Source organism: Lucilia sericata, unplaced genomic scaffold (assembly GCF_015586225.1).
Source record: "Lucilia sericata isolate MDLA Ls3-8-SP2 unplaced genomic scaffold, ASM1558622v1 Contig000971F_arrow, whole genome shotgun sequence".
Lineage (NCBI taxonomy): Eukaryota > Metazoa > Arthropoda > Insecta > Diptera > Calliphoridae > Lucilia > Lucilia sericata.
Window position 1 is genome coordinate 61,536 of NW_023994954.1, and position 23,019 is coordinate 84,554.

The window sequence follows — 23,019 nt, forward strand, 5'->3', positions numbered from 1 at the left end:
TATAGACTAGACTATAGACTAGACTATAGACTAGACTATAGACTAGACTATAGACTAGACTATAGACTAGACTATAGACTAGACTATAGACTAGACTATAGACTAGACTATAGACTAGACTATAGACTAGACTATAGACTAGACTATAGACTAGACTATAGACTAGACTATAGACTAGACTATAGACTAGACTATAGACTAGACTATAGACTAGACTATAGACTAGACTATAGACTAGACTATAGACTAGACTATAGACTAGACTATAGACTAGACTATAGACTAGACTATAGACTAGACTATAGACTAGACTATAGACTAGACTATAGACTAGACTATAGACTAGACTATAGACTAGACTAATAGACTAGACTATAGACTAGACTATAGACTAGACTATAGACTAGACTATAGACTAGACTATAGACTAGACTATAGACTAGACTATAGACTAGACTATAGACTAGACTATAGACTAGACTATAGACTAGACTATAGACTAGACTATAGATAGACTATAGACTAGACTATAGACTAGACTATAGACTAGACTATAGACTTAGACTATAGGACTAGACTATAGACTAACTAGACTAGACTAGACTAACTATAGACTAGACTATAGACTATACTACTAGACTATAGACTAACTATAGACTAGACTATAGACTAGACTATAGACTAGACTATAGACTAGACTATAGACTAGACTATAGACTAGACTATAGACTAGACTAGAGACTAGACTATAGACCTAGACTATTAGACTAGACTATAGACTAGACTATAGACTAGACTATAGACTAGACTATAGACTAGACTATAGACTAGACTATAGACTAGACTATAGACTAGACTATAGCTAGACTATAGCTATAGACTATCGACTATAGGACATAGACTATCGGACATACTTAGACTAGGACTATAGACTAGGGGGGGTTGAAACCCCCCTTTATAGGACTCAGACTATAGACTAGACATAGACTAGACTATAGACTAGACTATTAGGGGGGGGAAAATAGACTATAGACTAGACTATAGACTAGACTATAGGACTTAGACCATAGACTTAGACTATAGACTAGCATATAGACCTAGACTATAGACTAGACTATAGACTAGGACTATACAACTAGACTATCGGACTAGGCCTATAGACGTAGCCTATAGACTAGACTATAGGACTAGACTTTAGACTAGACTATAGACTAGACTATTAGACTAGCATATAGACTAGACTATAGACTAGGACTATAGACTAGGACTATAGACTAGGACTTATAGACTAGACTATAGACTAGACTATAGACTAGACTTATAGATAGACTATAGACTAGACTATAGCCTAGGACTATAGACTAGACTATAGACTCGGGACTATAGACTAGACTATAGACTAGACTATAGACTAGACTATAGACTAGACTATAGACTAGACTATAGGACTAGACTATAGACTAGACTATAGACTAGACTATAGACTAGACTATAGACTAGACTATAGACTAGACTATAGACTAGACTATAGACTAGACTATAGACTAGACTATAGACTGGATATAGGTAGCTATAGACTGGACTATAGGCTAGACTATAGACTAGACTATCGACTAGACTATAGACTAGGACTATAGACTAGACTATAGCTAGACTATCGACTAGACTATAGACTAGACTATAGACTAGACTATAGACTAGACTATAGACTAGACTATAGACTAGACTATAGACTAGACTATAGACTAGACTATAGACTAGACTATAGACTAGACTATAGACTAGACTATAGACTAGACTATAGAAGACTAGACTAGACTATAGACTAGACTATAGACTAGACTATAGACTAGACTATAGACTAGACTATAGACTAGACTATAGACTAGACTATAGACGACTAGACTAGACTAATAGACTAGACTATAGACTAGACTATAGACTAGACTATAGACTAGACTATAGACTAGACTATAGACTAGACTATAGACTAGACTATAGACTAGACTATAGACTAGACTATAGACTAGACTATAGACTAGACTATAGACTAGACTATAGACTAGACTATAGACTAGACTATAGACTAGACTATAGACTAGACTATAGACTAGACTATAGACTAGACTATAGACTAGACTATAGACTATGAATAAACTAATATCTTTTCCTGAAATTTTTAATAATTAGTTTTTAATGTAACTAGACTATAGACTAGACTATAGACTAGACTATAGACTAGACTATAGACTAGATAGACTAGACTATAGACTAGACTATAGACTAGACTATAGACTAGACTATAGACTAGACTATAGACTAGACTATAGACTAGACTATAGACTAGACTATAGACTAGACCATATACTAGACTATAGACTAGACTATAGACTAGACTATAGACTAGACTATAGACTAGACTATAGACTAGACTATAGACTAGACTATAGACTAGACCATAGACTAGACTATAGACTAGACTATAGACTAGACTATAGACTAGACTATAGACTAGACTATAGACTAGACTATAGACTAGACTATACACTAGACTATAGACTAGACTATACACTAGACTATAGACTAGACTATAGACTAGACTATAGACTAGACTATAGACTAGACTATAGACTAGACTATAGACTAGACTATAGACTAGACTATAGACTAGACTATAGACTAGACTATAGACTAGACTATAGACTAGACTATAGACTAGACTATAGACTAGACTATAGACTAGACTATAGACTAGACTATAGACTAGACTATAGACTAGACTATAGACTAGACTATAGACTGACTATAGGCTAGACTATAGACTGGACTATAGGCTAGACTATAGACTAGACTATAGACTAGACTATCGACTAGACTATAGACTAGACTATAGACTAGACTATAGACTAGAATATAGACTAGACTATAGACTAGACTATAGACTAGACTATAGACTAGACTATAGACTAGACTATAGACTAGACTATAGACTAGACTATAGACTAGACTATAGACTAGACTATAGACTAGACTATAGACTAGACTATAGACTAGACTATAGACTAGACTATAGACTAGACTATAGACTAGACTATAGACTAGACTATAGACTAGACTATAGACTAGACTATAGACTAGACTATAGACTAGACTAGACTATAGACTAGACTATAGACTAGACTATAGACTAGACTATAGACTAGACTATAGACTAGACTATAGACTATGACTAAGACTAACTAGACTATGAATAAACTAATATCTTTCCTGAAATTTTTAATAATTAGTTTTTAATGTAACATATTTACTATCATTTTTTTAACACACACTGTCTTTAATTTCTTTTCGTAATTAAAAAACAACAAAATAACTGCAGCTTTTTTAATTTTGTTTTTCAATTAAATGCCATTTCTTAAGAAAAGATACATAATTATATTTTATTATAATTTCTATTGTTTTATCTAACTCTTTTTTTTTTTTGCTATCAAATTTTAATGAACTAAACATAAATCTTCATAAAAATCTACAACAACCGAAAAGAAATATGGCAGTGACATTTAATAAAATTAATGACTTTATAGCGATATAAAAATTAATTACAATTTTGCACAAATATACAAAAAAAAAACAAATAATAAAATATTAGACATTAATTTACAAGAATTGCAAATTTCAACTGCATTCGAAAATAAATCTTTTTAATGAAGAAATTTCGCAGTTAATAAACAAAAGACTTAAAAATAGTATAACAACCAATATAAACAATAATAAATCACACACACGCTCGTATTAAGACTGAGAGATGTGAATAGTTTTAAATCTTGAGGATGATTTATTTAAATAAAATAATAAAAAGTTTTAAATGGCAAATTAGAAATTGAGTAATTTATTGAAATTTAAAATGAAGAAGAAAGGTGTGAAGGACCTAAAATTATCTCTAACTGCATGATAATGGCAAAGGAAAAGCTTAGCAACATGTTGCTCTACAATGTTTAATTAACTTTAGCAACATAAAGCTACAAAAAGTCTAATCTATAGTCTAGTCTATAGGCTAGTCTATAGTCTAGTCTATAGTCTAGTCTATAGGCTAGTCTATAGTCTAGTATATAGTCTAGTCTATAGTCTAGTATATAGTCTAGTCTATAGTCTAGTCTATAGGCTAGTCTATAGTCTAGTCTATAGTCTAGTCTATAGTCTAGTCTATAGTCTAGTCTATAGTCTTGTCTATAGTCTAGTCTATAGTCTAGTCTATAGTCTAGTCTATAGTCTAGTCTATAGTCTAGTCTATAGTCTATAGTCTAGTCTATAGTCTAGTCTATAGTCTAGTCTATAGTCTAGTCTATAGGCTAGTCTATAGTCTAGTCTATAGTCTAGTCTATAGTCTGGTCTAGTTAGTCTATAGTCTATAGTCTAGTCTATAGTCTAGTCTATAGTCTAGTCTATAGTCTAGTCTATAGTCTAGTCTATAGTCTAGTCTATAGTCTAGTCTATAGTCTAGTCTATAGTCTAGTCTATAGTCTAGTCTATAGTCTAGTCTATAGTCTAGTCTATAGTCTAGTTCTATAGTCTAGTCTATAGTCTAGTCTATAGTCTAGTCTATAGTCTAGTCTATAGTCTAGTCTATAGTCTAGTCTATAGTCTAGTCTATAGTCTAGTCTATAGTCTAGTCTATAGTCTAGTCTATAGTCTAGTCTATAGTCTAGTCTATAGTCTAGTCTATAGTCTAGTCTATAGTCTAGTCTATAGTCTAGTCTATAGTCTAGTCTATAGTCTAGTCTATAGTCTAGTCTATAGTCTAGTCTATAGTCTAGTCTATAGTCTAGTCTATAGTCTAGTCTATAGTCTAGTCTATAGTCTAGTCTATAGTCTAGTCTATAGTCTAGTCTATAGTCTAGTCTATAGTCTAGTCTATAGTCTAGTCTATAGTCTAGTCTATAGTCTAGTCTATAGTCTAGTCTATAGTCTAGTCTATAGTCTAGTCTATAGTCTAGTCTATAGTCTAGTCTATAGTCTAGTCTATAGTCTAGTCTATAGTCTAGTCTATAGTCTAGTCTATAGTCTAGTCTATAGTCTAGTCTATAGTCTAGTCTATAGTCTAGTCTATAGTCTAGTCTATAGTCTAGTCTAGTCTAGTCTAGTCTAGTCTAGTCTATAGTCTAGTCTATAGTCTAGTATAGTCTAGTCTATAGTCTAGTCTATAGTCTAGTCTATAGTCTAGTAGTCTATAGTCTAGTCTATAGTCTAGTCTATAGTCTAGTCTAGTCTATAGTCTAGTCTAGTCTATAGTCTAGTCTATTGTCTAGTCTTTGGTCTAGTCTATAGTCTATAGTCTAGTCTAGATAGTCTAGTCTAGTCTATAGTCTAGTCTAGTCTATAGTCTAGTCTATAGTCTAGTCTTTGGTCTAGTCTATAGTCTAGTCTATAGTCTAGTCTATAGCCTAGTCTATAGTCTAGTCTATAGTCTAGTATAGTCTATAGTCTAGTCTATAGTCTAGTCTATAGTCTAGTCTATAGTCTAGTCTATAGTCTAGTCTATAGTCTAGTCTATAGTCTAGTCTATAGTCTAGTCTATAGTCTAGACTATAGACGATATATAGTCTATAGTCTAGTCTATAGTCTAGTCTATAGTCTAGTCTATAGTTTAGTCTATAGTCTAGTCTATAGTCTAGACTATAGACGATATATAGTCTAGTCTATAGTCTAGACTATAGACGATATATAGTCTAGTCTATAGTCTAGTCTATATTCTAGTCTATAATCTAGTCTATAGTCTAGTCTATAGTCTGGTCTATAGTTTAGTCTGTAGTCTAGTCTATAGTCTAGTCTATAGTCTAGTCTATAGTCTAGTCTATAGTCTAGTCTATAGTCTAGTCTATAGTCTAGTCTATAGTCTAGTCTATAGTCTAGTCTATAGTCTAGTCTATAGTCTAGTCTATAGTCTAGTCTATAGTCTAGTCTATAGTCTAGTCTATAGTCTAGTCTATAGTCTAGTCTATAGTCTAGTCTATAGTCTAGTCTATAGTCTAGTCTATAGTCTAGTCTATAGTCTAGTCTATAGTCTAGTCTATAGTCTAGTCTATAGTCTAGTCTATAGTCTAGTCTATAGTCTAGTCTATAGTCTAGTCTAAAGTCTAGTCTATAGTCTAGTCTATAGTCTAGTCTATAGTCTAGTCTCTAATCTGGTCTATAGTCTAGTTTATAGTCCAACTACTGTAACGATTAAATGTTATTTTTAGTCTTTTAAAACTTTCCAATGTATAAAATCCCCAGCTGTAAAACTATTTAACACACCATAAAATATTTTTTGATTAAAACCAAATTTAAAAGCCCACGCTTTCAAGGAAATTAGGACTCTATAGTTTAACAATTATTGCTTTTCTAAGAAAACACAAGACTTTTATCACACACAATATTCAAAATAGTTTTCTCAAGTAAAACTGTGTTTGTTTTTTTTTTTTGAAAACCAACAAAGAAATTTATTATCTTTATGGTTGTTTTAGTTTGGTAGTAAGTGGTTTGGTTCGAAAAAAAAAAACATTATTTATTTGATTGTAGTTTATTTGTTTTTATTTATTCAAGAAAACTTACCTTTTATAGTTAATTTAATTAACTGAAAAATTTATTTTTCGTTAAAACTTAAACAACATCAATCACTTTCTAAAGTTTTCCGCATATTTGAAATGTTTTCTTATGGAAACCAAGTGTTTGGTTGGTAATGTGTTGGCGCTTTAAAGAAATAAAATGTCTATTAAATTTCCATATTGCCCATGGAAGAGTCTTTCAAAACAAAGAAATGAATAAATAAATAAAAATTTCAAAATTTTAGAAGTAAAAAAAGAAAACACAATAAGGAAAACCATTTGTTGTTTAGAGTATCTATGGTATTGTGGCTTTAGTTTGGACATTATTTGGTTGTCCTATAAAATTAATGTTACTTCCAGTTTGATTGTTCCTCTTTGAGGAAAATGTTTTTTTTTTTCAAAAAAATAAACTTTGCAAATGTTTAGGCTTAAAGTAGTCTTTGTCACACATACTACAAGTTTTTATTTCTTTATATACATGATCATGATCTTGTCTTTTACGTCTAAAAGTAACATCATTTATTTTCTGTTAATGTTGCTAACGTTTTGGGAAAAATTCAGTATGGTGTGGTTGTTGTTGTTGCTATTTTGAAAGTGAAATTGTTAGTTGGAAGTTTTTGTTACTTCTATTTTTACTTTTCAAATTTATTTTTAGCTGTTGATCACTGCGATCTTGCATACATATATATGTGTGTATGTGTTTTCCAAAATGTTGTTTTAACAATTCACACAAGAGATTTTGTTTTTGGTCTTTTTGCTTCCTAATCTTTGACAATTTATCATCTTCATTTAGCAAACATTTTTGTACATGTTTTCAAAATAGAGGATCATGTCATAGATGAGTGAGATCTTGGTAAGATTGTCTTATATGAGAGAGAGACAAAATTATGCTTTATTATTCGATTCGAGAGTACACAAAACAAGTGATCGTAGACTGAATATCGGGAATCTCAAGATCATCTAATCTCTATTGATCTCTTGCAAATCAAACTATCAATGAGTAGTTAAACGATCGGATATCTATAATTGAATTTAATTCGAAAGTATACAAAATAACAGTTCAAAAACTGACTATTGACAAGCTCAAGATCATTAACTCTATAGAGGTCGCTGTCAATGAGAAAGGAAACGATCAGAATCATCTTAATTTAGCAAGATCATGTTATAAATGAACCTCTATGAGAGAGGTTCGATCAGTCAGTTGCTTTGTGATCTACACAAAACAACTAATCGATAACTATATAGTGATCACTTGCGAATCAAACTATCAGGCTGAGAGGAAATGATCGGAAATCTATAAACGATAGATTTAATGGATAAAGGATCATGTTATAGATGATACTGATCGTTGTGGGATTGTCTTATATATGAGAGAGAGAGATAGTTATCGAACTTAATACGAGAGTACAGAAATAACTGATCGAAAACTGAAAATCGAGAAACTCAAAATCATCTAATCACTAGTGAGCGCTTTCTTACCAAACTTTCAACGGGAGATGACACAAAATAGATGATCTTGTCTTAGATAAGAGTGACCATTGTTTATATAAAAGATAGTGATCTAACTCAATTCTAATGTAAACAAAACAAGTGATCGAGAGCTGTATATTGACATTGAAAACGTCAAGATCATTAACTCTCTAGTGATCTCAAACAGCAAATTATCGTCGTATGCCTCTTGTAGCGTACTTTTAAACACATAAATTTCGAATTTATTATTATTGGTTTTAGCAAAATCGTCACAAATCAAAACACAATCCATTGTAGGTTTTAAGGAATTTCTTTATTTTTTACACAAAACTGCCACTTTGTAAACATGTTGCAATTGCAACAGTGATTCTCGTTTTTTCCACAATTTTCCCTCACTCTCTAGAGTGCGATCGTGTAAAAAATATGTGGGTTTATGTTACTTTTTCTTGCAAATGATATATTTTTACAATTTTTTCTCTAGATTGGCAATTTGAGTTGTTAATTTTATAGTATTTATGTCGTTTGGGTTTAACAACAAACTTCTAGAGTCATATGATTTATGGCTTTTTCAACTTAAAAAAAAAAAAAAAAAAAAAAAAATTAATTTAAAACAGTTTTAAGTGATTTAGAATGATATAGAAAGAGAACTATATAATTAAGAAACAATGTTGTAAAGTAATGGTTAAAAAGTGCCAAAAGTTGTTTCTAATTTATAGATTTTCATGCAATTAGGAAAGATTAGCTTTAATTTCAATAGTTTTGCTTTCATAATTTTCAGAAATTTAAAAAGAATGAAAAACTACCAAACATACCCCCTTATACATTTTCATTCAATCATGTTCAATATTATAGAAAATACCCAAAAGTAACTTTAAAGAAGAAAAAAGCACCAAAGACTCCCTTTATAGATTCTTATAGGAATTGAATTTTTGCTCTCAACAAGCTACGAATATGTTACAACAAATTTTACCTCTATGTTTAAATGATGAATAAGGTTCTAAAATAGCACCACAAAACAGTTTTTAACTGTCTACTCCCAAATGGGGGGAAATTATGAAAAATGTGTCCGCTAATTATTAATAAAATACAGAATTTGATTAAATTTTATTTTATTTATTATTTTCTATAGAAAAACATTTAAAATCCTCAAAATTTCCTTCATTTAAGCGTTTTTCAAATTCAAAATGCAACGGTTTTAACAGATGTTGTATTAATTATTCATTTAACTAAGCGCCTAAACATAGGCAATAATTTCTACAAACAGACAAGCATATTAACAAAAAAAGAGTAGCCATATTAAACAAGTCATAAACAAAGAATTTAAAAACAAGAAAAATTTTAAATATTATAAAAGATCTTGTAAAAGCAAATAGTTTTAATATAAAAAATAAACAATTTTGACAACATTTTTTAATTTAAAAGCATTTAAATTAACAATTACTTGTATTTGATAAAAACATACAACAGCTTGTTTACATGTGGTAACTCCAGTTTGTTTACCTTAACAAACTCAACGAATGAAACTAAACGAAAAGCAACAAACTATTAAACACTTCACTGTTATTTACATTAGTTGTCTCTTTCTTTCTTACACAAATCTCCGATGAAACAAACATTTTCTCGAAATATTCCCACTTAAATGAACAAACAATTGGCAGTCTCATTTTAACAGTGGACAAGAGTGAACGGTGAAGAAAATATACGGTCTTTTGCTTTAGGAAAATTACAACAAGCTAATTATTTGCTATGTATTACAAATAAAGAAAATACTAACGAAATTTTTGTAATTTAAACCAAATTTGCACGAAAAATATGTGAAATTAACATAATTTGACTACAAAATTAATACCGCAAAAATTTTTGGCGCCGCCATATTGCTTTTCTTGTCTATGTTATCCAAAATCATTGTATTAAAAGAGAACGAACGACAAACCTAGTGAAAAAAAAGTACAATCTCTGGCCAAGTGAAAAAGCCTATATATACGGTTCGTGTTTGTGCGTGTGTTTGAAGCAAACGAGTGCGAGTAGTGAAGGGAGTGTTCTTCTTCGTCATATACAAAAGCGTATGTGTGTGACAAAAAAAGCGAAACGAAGTAGAAAATTTTATTATCGTTCACTCGTTCGTGATGTTGGCAAAATAAAATTTGTCTGTTTCGTTTTACAGTGCATCTCATGTGTGGTATTTTCAATTAAATTTGTTAGAAAAAGAAAAAACAATAATAAAAGAATTGTGTGCTAATAAAAAAAAACAAAATAAACCTCTACTAATTACAAAAACAACAATCAAAACAATAATTATCATAAAAAAGTGTAAAGGAATTTGTTTTTTTTCTAAAAAAAAAAATTCTTCAAATTAATTGCTCATCATCAACAAATTAAGATTATTGCGTAAACTTTTCTCCTCTACACAGGTAATGATGAATAATGTTCTCGGCTTTTTGTGCCCAAAAGAAAATAGTGCTTCAATTACTTTTAAAACTCTTTAAATAGTTTTTAACCTTTAGTTATTACATTTTATTAAAGGTTTTTGTGTTAGATTCTTTATTTTCCTTTTATTTACTTTAAATGTTTTAATTTAATTCCTTTGAAAATAAAATTCCTAAACATTTTCAAAACATTGTAGATTTTTTCTTTCGTTTTTTTTACTTCGTATTTTGTGTCTCTGTCGTCGCCATATTTAAATTACCTTAAAATTATTCTTCCATCTCCTTTTTCAATTAAATTTCTTCTATTTTTGTTATTGCTTGTATTTCATTCATTCATTATATTTTACTATTTCACTTTATTCTATTTTATCTTTACCTTTGCTTACTATTGCCATCTCGTTTATGCAAAAAGCGCGCCACTTTGCCAGTACTGTTCTGTTTTGTTTTTGTTTGTCAAGGCAATGTTGCCGTATTGCTGTTAATGTGCTTTGTTTACATTTTAATTTGTGTGGGTTTTAAGAAATATAGAATTTTTGTAATTTTTGTATTTTGTTATCAATTTAAATAGATGATAATATAATTTATTATTATTTCTTGCTTATCCAAATGTATGTTTAATATTTCATATCAAGAAATCACGTTTTTAAGGCAAGTTTTCTTACAAATTGAAATCAATTTTAGAAATTCCTATTTCACCATTAATACCTATATTTTTTAGTTTTTCAAACAATGTTTATTATAATCTGAACAAATTCATAAACTATGTAGTGATAAAATATTAATTAAACTCATAGTTAACCTCCAACTTCAATATTCTTCCATAAATCCAAAGCCGACAATAAATGTATTTTCTTAAGATTTATATTTTTTCTTTATTCTTAAAAATATTTTTATTGAAATTTCTATTCCATAACTTAATTTTTGTACAAAAGTATCCTGATGCTGAATAGATTAAAAGGTGAATATTTCTTAGATCAATTTCTATAGAAAAAAGTCTTTCAAAGGAAATGTTTATTAGGCAGTCATCTTCCTTATATAATTTCCTATAGAATGGCTTCTTCCTAAGTGTCATTTCCATTAAAAAAAGAGCTTTACAGATAATCATCTTATGTATATACACAAGTGTTTTTCTAAGTGACATGTGTCCTGCTGAGACATAATTCCATAAAAAGTGTATATCTGAGACTTATTTTTATTGAAATTTCTTATAAATGTCTTCCTGACATCTAATGGATTATATTTTCCTTCCTTTTTAGTTCACTAAAGAGGCCTCCAAATGATGGAAGATATAACAAAAAATATTATCTTTACAAATGCTCTTGGAGCCAATGTACAACCTATACAATATCAAACAGCTGATGGCACCATCTTAAAACAACCCAAAATTGAGGGACAAAAGGATCAACCAACCTTTTACTACACCACCACAAATGTAAGTAGAAAACAGCTTAATTTAAACGAATATCACAAAAGTAACTTTAAAATCCTCTTTTCAGGGCAATGGAGCCACCGTAAATTTGGCACAATTAGCCACCGATGATAACAAGACCTGCTATATAGCCCAACCAGTAGGAGGCTATAATTATGCTTTAGTCAATGGCATGCAATTGAATCAGTTAAATCAAGGTGGCACCATAGGTATAGCCACCTTAGATTCTCAAGGTAGATTGCAAATAGTTAATCAAAATAAACCTATAGCAGCAGTAAGTTTTTTCTAAAATATCAATAATATTTTCCTTTAAAACTTTACGTTATTCTAAAAATTTTCAGCAGTCTTTACAGACTATATCGCCCATACAAAATACTATCTCCAATATAAGTTTTAAATGTGATGTTTGTGGTTTAATGTTTTCACATTTGGCTTTACTGAATCATCACAAACGTATACATGCCCAAGATGGTAGTGATCAGCAACATCAGCAGTCCCAGCAACAGGAAGCTATTGTAGTCAATGCTCAAGGTTTAGTGCAAACACAAAATATTATAACCGAAAATGGACAAATGGGACAAATACAAATTGTGGCCACAGAGGCTTTAGAACCACAAGCTGTTCTACAACAGCAACAACAACAACAGCAGCAGCAGCAACAATTACAACAGCAACAACAACAACAACAGCACCAATCACAGTCCACAAATGAGGTACAATTAAATAGCTCCAACTCTAATAAACAATTGAAACTCGAACAAAGCAAATGCAGCAGTTGTGGTGTACAAATACTCCAACCTGTCAAACGTAAAGGACCTAAAATTAACCGTTGCGATTCATGCGTGCAAAACGATCAAGCCCAACAACAGGCTGCCGCCCTAGCAGCTGCCCAACAAGTAACACCCACTCAAATTTTTGTTGCACCTGATGGTGAAATTAAATTTGAAATGAATGAACTACAAAGTGGTAATTCAGAATCTTCTATGGACTCTCTAAATGCCCAAAATATGTTACAAAATCATTTACAGCCGGTACAAATAATTTCCACAAATGCACAGGGTCAGCAAGTGCAACTGGTGGCTCAGTCAAGTAATCAGCCAGCGACTACATCGACGGTAACAGCAACGAGTATAAAACGTGAGAATTCCCATGGTGGAACTTCATCACAACCGGCCAAGAAAAAGTATACTCAACCTAAAGTGACAAAGTGCAATAAGTGCAATGGTTCGGGGGTGGTGTTTGCCGGTTCGGGAGCACCAGCCTCAAAGCAACAGTGTACAGCGCAATCGACAGTGAAAACTGAGTAAGTAGAAATCAAAAAATTCTTACCATCTAAGCTTTCGCAGGCAAAATTTTTATTTACATAATTTTTATTAACATTTTTTGTTTCTAGAAATCCTAAACCTTTCACCTGCAACATCTGTGGTGGTACATTTTCCCGCTATTCAAGTTTATGGTCTCATAAAAAGCTGCACAGTGGTGAGAAAAACTATAAATGTAGTATATGTGGTTTAGCCTTTGCCAAGGCAGTGTATCTGAAAAATCATGCACGTATTCATACCGGAGAAAAACCCTACAAGTAAGCTTTTCAACATTAATAATAAAAAACTGAACTTATTTTTCCCAATTTCCCCTTAAAACAGATGTCAAACCTGTGGCATGCAATTTTCACAATCTCCCCATTTGAAAAATCATGAACGTACACATAGCGGTGAACGACCGTATGTGTGTGAAGTGTGTGATAAAGGCTTTGCACGTCATGCCACACTCTGGAATCATCGACGCATTCACACCGGCGAAAAACCCTATAAATGTGATATATGCGGTTCTGCATTTTCACAAGCGGCTCATTTGAAAAATCATGCCAAAGTTCATTCAGGAGAAAAACCCTTCAAATGTGATATCTGTTCGGCGGCATTTGCTGATCGTTTTGCCCTGAAACGTCATCGTGGTATTCATGAAAAATATGGACAAACAGCGCCACGACAGCCAGCTCAAGTGCCACAAACACAACAAAATCAACAAGATAATGGGTCTGGCGGTGACCGACAACAGTTGGTTATACAAAAACAAGAATTACCCGATATCGATGATGATGCTCAGCATGAGGTTATAATATCTGGTTTATAGACAAACTCTACCAGAGGAGGTGCTGTATATACGACAAGTACGACTGCGACGACATATCAACATCACAATCAAACACAGCCACCGCAACAAACATCACAAATTGTTGCCACATCTAATACTAACTCTACAATGTCATCGACAACTGCCTCATATTTACATAATTATCATCCTTTACAACATGCCGATGCAACGCCAGTCTACTATCATCATCATCAACAGCAGCAGCAACCTACAAATATCAGTGATATGGCAAATATTACCGAGGTGATTTCTATAAATTCTTCGGCTTCTAGCACCATTTTAACACCAATTGCTAGCAAGCGGTAATTGTATGAAAGAGTTTATTTGTGAAGCTGAAAATTTTAAAAAGAAACAACTGGATTATTATACACAAAAATGGTGAGTTTTTAGAATATGTAAGATATTTTTATTGTAGACTTTTAATTTTTAATTTATTTGCACCCACATATTATCAATTTATTAAATTTAATCATTTTTTAAAACCTGGCAAACTGTAATTTTACAAAATAATCTGATGGCGAAATAAAAACAAATATTATTCTCAACATCCAAAGATTCTAAAAGTAAAGAATTTAAAAGTAATTATTAACAAATATTCCGATGATAGAAGTATTATGTTATTATAATATCCCATTGACAATAATAGATATGGTTCTTTATCTTTTGCTTGATATTTTACTCAACTTAAGCTGATTTCTAATTTGATTGATTCTGTTTTTCTTCATTTGTTCTATAGCTGATGAATAATATTGTTGGGAGTTTAAATTATTATAAAGGTCTGGTTCAGTTCTAGTACAGTTCTAGTTCAGCTCTAGTTCAGTTCTAGTTCAGCTCTAGTTCAGCTCTATTTCAGTTCTAGTTCAGTTCTAGTTCAGTTCTAGTTCAGTTCTAGTTCAGTTCTAGTTCAGTTCTAGTTCAGTTCTAGTTCAGTTCTAGTTCAGTTCTAGTTCAGTTCTAGTTCAGTTCTAGTTCAGTTCTAGGTCAGTTCTAGTTCAGTTCTAGTTCAGTTCTAGTTCAGTTCTAGTTCAGTTCTAGTTCAGTTCTAGTTCAGTTCTAGTTCAGTTCTAGTTCAGTTCTAGTTCAGTTCGTTCAGTTCTAGTTCAGTTCTAGTTCAGTTCTAGTTCAGTTCAGTTCTAGTTCAGTTCTAGTTCAGTTCTAGTTCAGTTCTAGCTCAGTTCTAGTTCAGTTCTAGTTCAGTTCTAGTTCAGTTCTAGTTCAGTTCTAGTTCAGTTCTAGTTCAGTTTTAGTTCTAGTTCAGTTTTAGTTCTAGTTCAGTTTTAGTTCTAGTTCAGTTTTAGTTCTAGTTCAGTTTTAGTTCTAGTTCAGTTCTAGGTCAGTTCTAGTTCAGTTCTAGTTCAGTTCTAGTTCAGTTCTAGTTCAGTTCTAGTTCAGTTCTAGTTCAGTTCTAGTTCAGTTCTAGTTCAGTTCTAGTTCTGTTCTAGTTCAGTTCTAGTTCAGTTCTAGTTCAGTTCTAGTTCTAGTTCAGTTCTAGTTCAGTTCTAGTTCAGTTCTAGTTCAGTTCTAGTTCAGTTCTAGTTCAGTTCAGTTCAGTAGTTCAGTTCTAGTTCAGTTCTAGTTCAGTTCTAGTTCAGTTCTAGTTCAGTTCTAGTTCAGTTCTAGTTCAGTTCTAGTTCAGTTCTAGTTCAGTTCTAGTTCAGTTCTAGTTCAGTTCTAGTTCAGTTCTAGTTCAGTTCTAGTTCAGTTCTAGTTCAGTTCTAGTTCAGTTCTAGTTCAGTTCTAGTTCAGTTCTAGTTCAGTTCTAGTTCAGTTCTAGTTCAGTTCTAGTTCAGTTCTAGTTCAGTTCTAGTTCAGTTCTAGTTCAGTTCTAGTTCAGTTCTAGTTCAGTTCTAGTTCAGTTCTAGTTCAGTTCTAGTTCAGTTCTAGTTCAGTTCTAGTTCAGTTCTAGTTCAGTTCTAGTTCAGTTCCAGTTCAGTTCTAGTTTCTAGTTCAGTTCTAGTTAGTTCTAGTTCAGTTCCAGTTCAGTTCTAGTTCTAGTTCAGTTCTAGTTCAGTTCTAGTTCTAGTTCAGTTCTATTCAGTTCTAGTCAGTTCTAGGTCTGTTCTAGCTCAGTTCTAGTTCAGTTCTAGTTATAGTTCATTTTCTAGTTCAAGTTTATTTCTAGTTCATTTCTTCTTCTTTCTAGATTAATTCAAAATTAAGTCTATGTAATTCATTGTTTAAAATATGTTTGATACAAACTTATATTTGATTTATTAAATAATTGACAATTTTGGTACATTTTGTATCTGGATAATGCTGAGTCTAAAAATTGGGTTGTAATAAAGTTTTTGCCAATGAAAAGTTTTAATACTTCTTATCATTTCATTTGCTTTTTCCACTTTTTCCACATATTCATTGCTTTTATGTTTTCCACATTTTACACATGTTCATTGCTTTTGTGTTTTGTGCATCTTCATTAGCCGTAAGATCAAAATAGTTTTAGTTTTTTTTTAAGCAATTTGTTTTTAAACATTCCTATAAAATCTCTTTTTGCAGTCTGGTTTCTCTAAATATACTCTGTGGCCCCCCATTCGATGATGATTTTGACCTATTGGTGCTCTTGCCGTTTCACTCGTTAAATAAATAATTAAAACCTTTTGTTTTCCTTAACCAAATGTAAATAAATTTAAATACGTAGTACTACATTTTAAGTAGTACTTACTCTTAGTCTATAAACAAATCCTTTTTAATTTAATTTTTAAATTTAAGCTTAGCTTTTCCTTAAACACCTTTTTTGTTTTCCTCTACTTATAAGATTATTAAGCTAAATTATTAAGATAAAACAAAGTTGCTTGACAACCTAAAATTTATTAACATATAAACAATTATAATAATTATTTAATAAATAAAAAAACAACTCTACGCATACATCATAAACCTTCAATAATTAATATTTAACAACTAAATTAAGTTCTCTACTTCCTTTTACTTGTATAAATAAACAAAAATAAAAAAATTTTCTTAGAAAATTTTAAAAACAAAAGAAACAACTTTCTTTTAGTTGAAATGCTTTCATAACTTTTAAGTTTTCAAATAAATTCTAAGATTTTGTAAAGTAATTAAACCTCCCATAATGTTAATAAAATGGAAGTTTTTCCTTTTAAAGCGCTTATTTTAAAATTTGTAGAGTTTTTCTTTTAGTGTAAAAAATTGTCCTGAACAATTGTTCAGCTATAAAACAAGTGGTATTTTTATTAAGGACTTAAAAACTTTCTTTGGTTTTTATTTTGCTCGTTTGTAAGAAAAAGCAATATATTTTTAATAAATATCAACATATATTTTTGTTAAAAATTTAGCTAATTATTTAACATAAATGAATAAACTACTTTAAGCAACGATTTTGTATAACATACTTAAATATTAAATTTAAATTAAAAAAAAAAAAACACGTCAACCCCTACAATAACTGTGTAAATAATTTATAAAATGAAAATCATAAAGAAATTTGATTAAAATAAAATTATACAAAAATTCATTTATTTTATTAATTTAAACGCGTTCTTCTGGTAAGCAAAACTTTCGAAACAACAATCTTGTAAGTAAATTAATTTAAAATAGTTAAAAATATATTGTTTTGTTACTTTGTTAAGCCGCATTTATGTTCATATATCGAAAAGTTTACATATTTTCTGATCATCAATCAATATTTCTCTAGAAGTATAAAGTTTGGTTTCAAAAATTTAAAGTTCAGTTATAGTTTAGTTCAAGTTCAGTTCTACTTCACTTCTAGTTCAGTTCTAGTTCAGTTCTAGTTCAATTTAAGTTCTAGTTCTGTTATAGTTCAGTTTTAGTTCAGTTCTAGTTCAGTTCTAGTTCAGTTCTAGTTCAGTTCTAGTTCAGTTCTAGTTCAGTTCTAGTTCAGTTCTAGTTCAGTTCTAGTTCAGTTCTAGTTCAGTTCTAGTTCAGTTCTAGTTCAGTTCTAGTTCAGTTCTAGTTCAGTTCTAGTTCAGTTCTAGTTCAGTTCTAGTTCAGTTCTAGTTCAGTTCTAGTTCAGTTCTAGTTCAGTTCTAGTTCAGTTCTAGTTCAGTTCTAGTTCAGTTCTAGTTCAGTTCTAGTTCAGTTCTAGTTCAGTTCTAGTTCAGTTCTAGTTCAGTTCTAGTTCAGTTCTAGTTCAGTTCTAGTTCAGTTTTAGTTCAGTTCTAGTTCATTTCTAGTTCATTTCTAGTTCAGTTCTAGTTTAGTTCTAGTTCAGTTCTAGTTCAGTTCTAGTTCAGTTCTAGTTCAGTTCTAGTTCAGTTCTAGTTCAGTTCTAGTTCAGTTCTAGTTCAGTTCTAGTTCAGTTCTAGTTCAGTTCTAGTTCAGTTCTAGTTCAGTTCTAGTTCAGTTCTAGTTCAGTTCAGTTCTAGTTCAGTTCTAGTTCAGTTCTAGTTCAGTTATAGTTGAGTTCTAATTCAGTTCTAGTTCAGTTCTAGTTCAGTTCTAGTTCAGTTCTAGTTCAGTTCTAGTTCAGTTATAGTTGAGTTCTAATTCAGTTCTAGTTCAGTTCTAGTTCAGTTATAGTTGAGTTCTAATTCAGTTATAGTTGAGTTCTAATTCAGTTCTAGTTCAGTTCTAGTTCAGTTCTAGTTCAGTTCTAGTTCAGTTCTAGTTCAGTTCTAGTTCAGATCTAGTTCAGTTCTAGTTCAGTTCTAGTTCAGTTCTAGTTCAGTTCTAGTTCAGTTCTAGTTCAGTTCTAGTTCAGTTCTAGTTCAGTTCTAGTTCAGTTCTAGTTCAGTTCTAGTTCAGTTCTAGTTCAGTTCTATTCTAGTTCAGTTCTAGTTCAGTTTTAGTTCAATTCTAGTTCACTTCTAGTTCATTTCTAGTACAGTTGTAGTTCAGTTCTAGTTCAGTTCTAGTTCAGTTCTAGTTCAGTTCTAGTTCAGTTCTAGTTCAGTTCTAGTTCAGTTCTAGTTCAGTTCTAGTTCAGTTCTAGTTCAGTTCTAGTTCAGTTCTAGTTCAGTTCTAGTTCAGTTCTAGTTCAGTTCTAGTTCAGTTCTAGTTCAGTTCTAGTTCATTTCTAGTTCAGTTCTAGTTCAGTTCTAGTTCAAGTTCTAGTTCAATTCTTGTTCAGTTCTAGTTCAGTTCTAGTTGATGTTCAAGTTCTGTTATACTTCAGTTTTAGTTCATATCTTGTTCAGTTATAGCTCAGCTTTAGTTCAGTTATAGTTGATTTCTAGTTCAGTTTCCATATTTTCCTTAAAAAAATCGATTTTTTGATCCAATCTGAAATTGTCTGGAACTTTGTTAAAACTCTTTAAAAATTAAAAAGGGTCTTATTTTGTCTTCACTTATATTTTCATTGAAAAATCACTTCCCTTTCAACAACAATCATTAGAAATTACTTGGAAGTCCTGAACTCGGCTCCACATAGCTTTTTCAATAAAACTCAATTTAATTTTTTTTATTCAATTTCACTTTATTAATATTTCATTTGTTTTTATTTATTTCTTAACTTAAAAGAAAAAGGAATCAGTTATACTTTTATGTGTGTTTTTATTATTAATTTATACGTTTGTTTTATATACGATTTTATTTAGTAATAATTATAATAGGCAAACAATTTTTAAATGTATATTATGTATAATATTCAATTTTTATTTATTATTCAAATATAAGTTCATTTTTATGTTTTCATTTGAATTAGCTTAATTGTATAATATTTGTTGAATTTGTTTTTAATGAATTTGATGCATTTTTCTATGATTAGTTTTAAATTTTTGTTTCAACTTTTTATATAAAGGATTAGAGTTTTTATTTATAAATTTATTTATTGATTTTTTATTATTAAAGCAAAGTTTTTTAGTGAAAGTGAACGAGTTTTATTAATGAAAGTCGTCAGTATTTTGTTTATAGTTTTTTTTTTGTTTAATAATAATGATTTTTAGTTAATTAGTTTTTGATATTAAACTATTGCTTGAAGTTTTATTTTATTTTTTTTTTTTTTATTATTTATCTAAATAGATTTGTTAGCAAGTTAGAGATTTATTTTAATTTTACAAACTAATGCAAATTGTTAAATAGATTTTTTTTTCGAAAAATTTAGACTAAGTAGAAAATAAATCAAATTTAAAAACTTATTCTAAAGTTCTGTTTGAAAATATAAGTAAAACGATTGAAATTCAGAATTAAAAACAATTGATTTCTGTTAATTATGATCAACTAAAGTTGATTAGAGTATCAACTAAAGTTGTCTAGCTCAGTCATAGAACTGAACTAGAGCTGAACTAGAACTGAACTAGAACTGACTGAACTAGAACTGAACTAGAACTGAACTAGAACTGAACTAGAACTGAACTAGAACTGAACTAGAACTGAACTAGAACTGAACTAGAACTGAACTAGAACTGAACTAGAACTGAACTAGAACTGAACTAGAACTGAACTAGAACTGAACTAGAACTGAACTAGAACTGAACTAGAACTGAACTAGAACTGAACTAGAACTGAACTAGAACTGAACTAGAACTGAACTAGAACTGAACTAGAACTGAACTAGAACTGAACCAGAACTGAACTAGAACTGAACTAGAACTGAACTAGAACTGAACTAGAATTGAACTAGAATTGAACTAGAACTGAACTAGAACTGAACTAGAACTGAACTAGAACTGAACTAGAACTGAACTAGAACTGAACTAGAACTGAACTAGAACTGAACTAGAACTGAACTAGAACTGAACTAGAACTGAACTAGAACTGAACTAGAACTGTACTAGAACTAAACTAGAACTGAATTAGAACTGAACTAGAACTGAACTAGAACTGAACTAGAACTGAACTAGAATTGAACTAGAACTGAACTAGAACTGAATTAGAACTGAACTAGAACTGAACTAGAACTGAACTAGAACTGAATTAGAACTGAACTAGAACTGAACTAGAGCTGAACTAGAACTGAACTAGAGCTGAACTAGAACTGAACTGGAACTGAAGAAATGTTGTTATATTCTTTAACATAATACTTTTTAAGGTTATGTATTAAAATCATTTCAAGTTTTTTGTTTTATACTTTAATATTTTCAAACATAATATTTTCTCTTAATTTCTCTAAAATAAATTTGTTTTAATTTAATTAAAAAAATGAAGGGAAATATTTTACTAAATAGGAATTATAAATTTATTTGTTAGGTTAAATTTGTTTTCTTAAATATTTTAGAAATTTAAAACTAGATATATTTATTTTAATTACCATTTAAAGCAACAGAGTTTTAACATGTAAATTAAATTTGTTCTTTTTTTAAGTTAAAAGAAAAATAAGGCATTTCTTACGTTTTGATATAATTTTTATTTTTTGTGGAGAGAACTTATTTTCTTTTTTTATATATAAAACAAAATACATTTATTTGATCTTAAAAATTAGACATGTACATTAATAAATGTTTTCAGTTTCTTAATTTTTCATAAAAATATTAAACATACATTTAACAACTAAAATAAAATTAAGGTTTATTTAATTTTAAAAATTGTTATTTAATTTTCTTATTATCTTTTTGTGATTAGAGATTTTTTATAATTTTCTTTAATTTTCTGCTGTGGTTTTTTTTTTTGTCAAAGGGGGGCTTTTAAGTTGTTTTCTGCTTTAAAATAGAAACAAAAAGATGCCCATAAGTTTTTTACCACACTGTGATTTGTGATTTATGATTTTTTATATCTTTTTTTAAAGTTTTGTTCATTTTAATTGGTTTATTTGTATGATTTAGTGGAAGCTGCAGGTTATATAGTTTTATATTTAAATGATTTTTCAATTTTTATTTTGAAAATGTTTGATGTTAGACATAAAATTACCTGTAGAAAAAGGGAATTATAAAAGATATAAATCCCTAGATTGAAGCTTATTGCGTTTCTTACAAAAATTGGAAAGAAGCAAACATTAGCCCCAAACGAGATACTGTTAGTCCTATTAAAATCAGTTTCCATATCCATAGTGAAGTACATAACTAGTGCATCTTTCATTGTGCCAATGTTTTTGTATAAAGGCAGTCATTATAGATAGACAAGAATCTGAACTAGAATCTGAACTAGAACTGAAGTAGAACTGAACTAGAACTGAACTAGAACTGAACTAGAACTGAACTAGAACTGAACTAGAACTGAACTAGAACTGAACTAGAACTGAACTAGAACTGAACTAGAACTGAACTAGAACTGAACTAGAACTGAACTAGAACTGAACTAGAACTGAACTAGAACTGAACTAGAACTAAACTAGAACTGAACTAGAACTGAACTAGAACTGAACTAGAACTGAACTAGAACTGAACTAGAACTGAATTAGAACAGAACTGAACTAGAACTAAACTAGAACTAAACTAGAAGTGAACTAGAACTGAACTAGAACTGAATAGAACTGAACTAGAGCTGAACTAGAACTGAACTAAAACTGAACTAGAACTGAACTAGAACTGAACTAGAGCTGAACTAGAACTGAACTAAAACTGAACTAGAACTGAACTAGAACTGAACTAGAACTGAACTAGAACTGAACTAGAACTGAACTAGAACTGAACTAGACCTGAACTAGAACTGAACTAGAACTGAACTAGAACTGAACTAGAACTGAACTAGAACTGAACTAGAACTGAACTAGAACTGAACTAGAACTGAACTAGAACTGAACTAGAACTGAACTAGAACTGAACTAGAACTGAACTAGAACTGAACTAGAATTTAACTAGAACTGAACTAGAACTGAACTAGAACTGAACTAGAACTGAACTAGAACTGAACTAGAACTGAAATGGAACTGAAATGGAACTGAACTAGAACTGAACTAGAACTGAACTAGAACTGAACTAGAACTGAACTAGAACTGAACTAGAACTGAACTAGAACTGAACTAGAACTGAACTAGAACTGAACTAGATCTGAACTAGAACTGAACTAGAACTGAACTAGAACTGAAATAGAACTGAACTAGAACTGAACTAGAACTGAACTAGAACTGAACTAGAACTGAACTAGAACTGAACTAGAACTGAACTAG

The 23,019-nt window shown here is 30.5% G+C and overlaps 1 protein-coding gene across 3 annotated transcripts; it reads left to right on the top strand.

Moving 5' to 3' along the window:
* Window positions 1–9,700: 9,700 nt before the first annotated feature.
* On the top strand, window positions 9,701–17,530 carry LOC119609378 (zinc finger protein 502). 3 transcript variants are annotated; one of them, XM_037964130.1, is made up of 8 exons: window positions 9,702–10,114; window positions 10,216–10,462; window positions 11,734–11,909; window positions 11,974–12,180; window positions 12,248–13,209; window positions 13,300–13,485; window positions 13,550–14,435; window positions 16,554–17,530. In XM_037964130.1, the coding sequence occupies exons 3-7, from the start codon at window positions 11,754–11,756 to the stop codon at window positions 14,034–14,036; spliced, it is 1,998 nt and encodes a 665-aa protein (XP_037820058.1). In that variant the 5' UTR covers window positions 9,702–10,114; window positions 10,216–10,462; window positions 11,734–11,753; the 3' UTR covers window positions 14,037–14,435; window positions 16,554–17,530. The 3 variants fall into 3 exon arrangements, with proteins under 3 accessions (XP_037820060.1, XP_037820059.1, XP_037820058.1); XM_037964132.1 differs by having other exon boundaries at window positions 9,701–10,462; XM_037964131.1 differs by having other exon boundaries at window positions 9,701–10,462; window positions 12,251–13,209.
* Window positions 17,531–23,019: the final 5,489 nt, after the last annotated feature.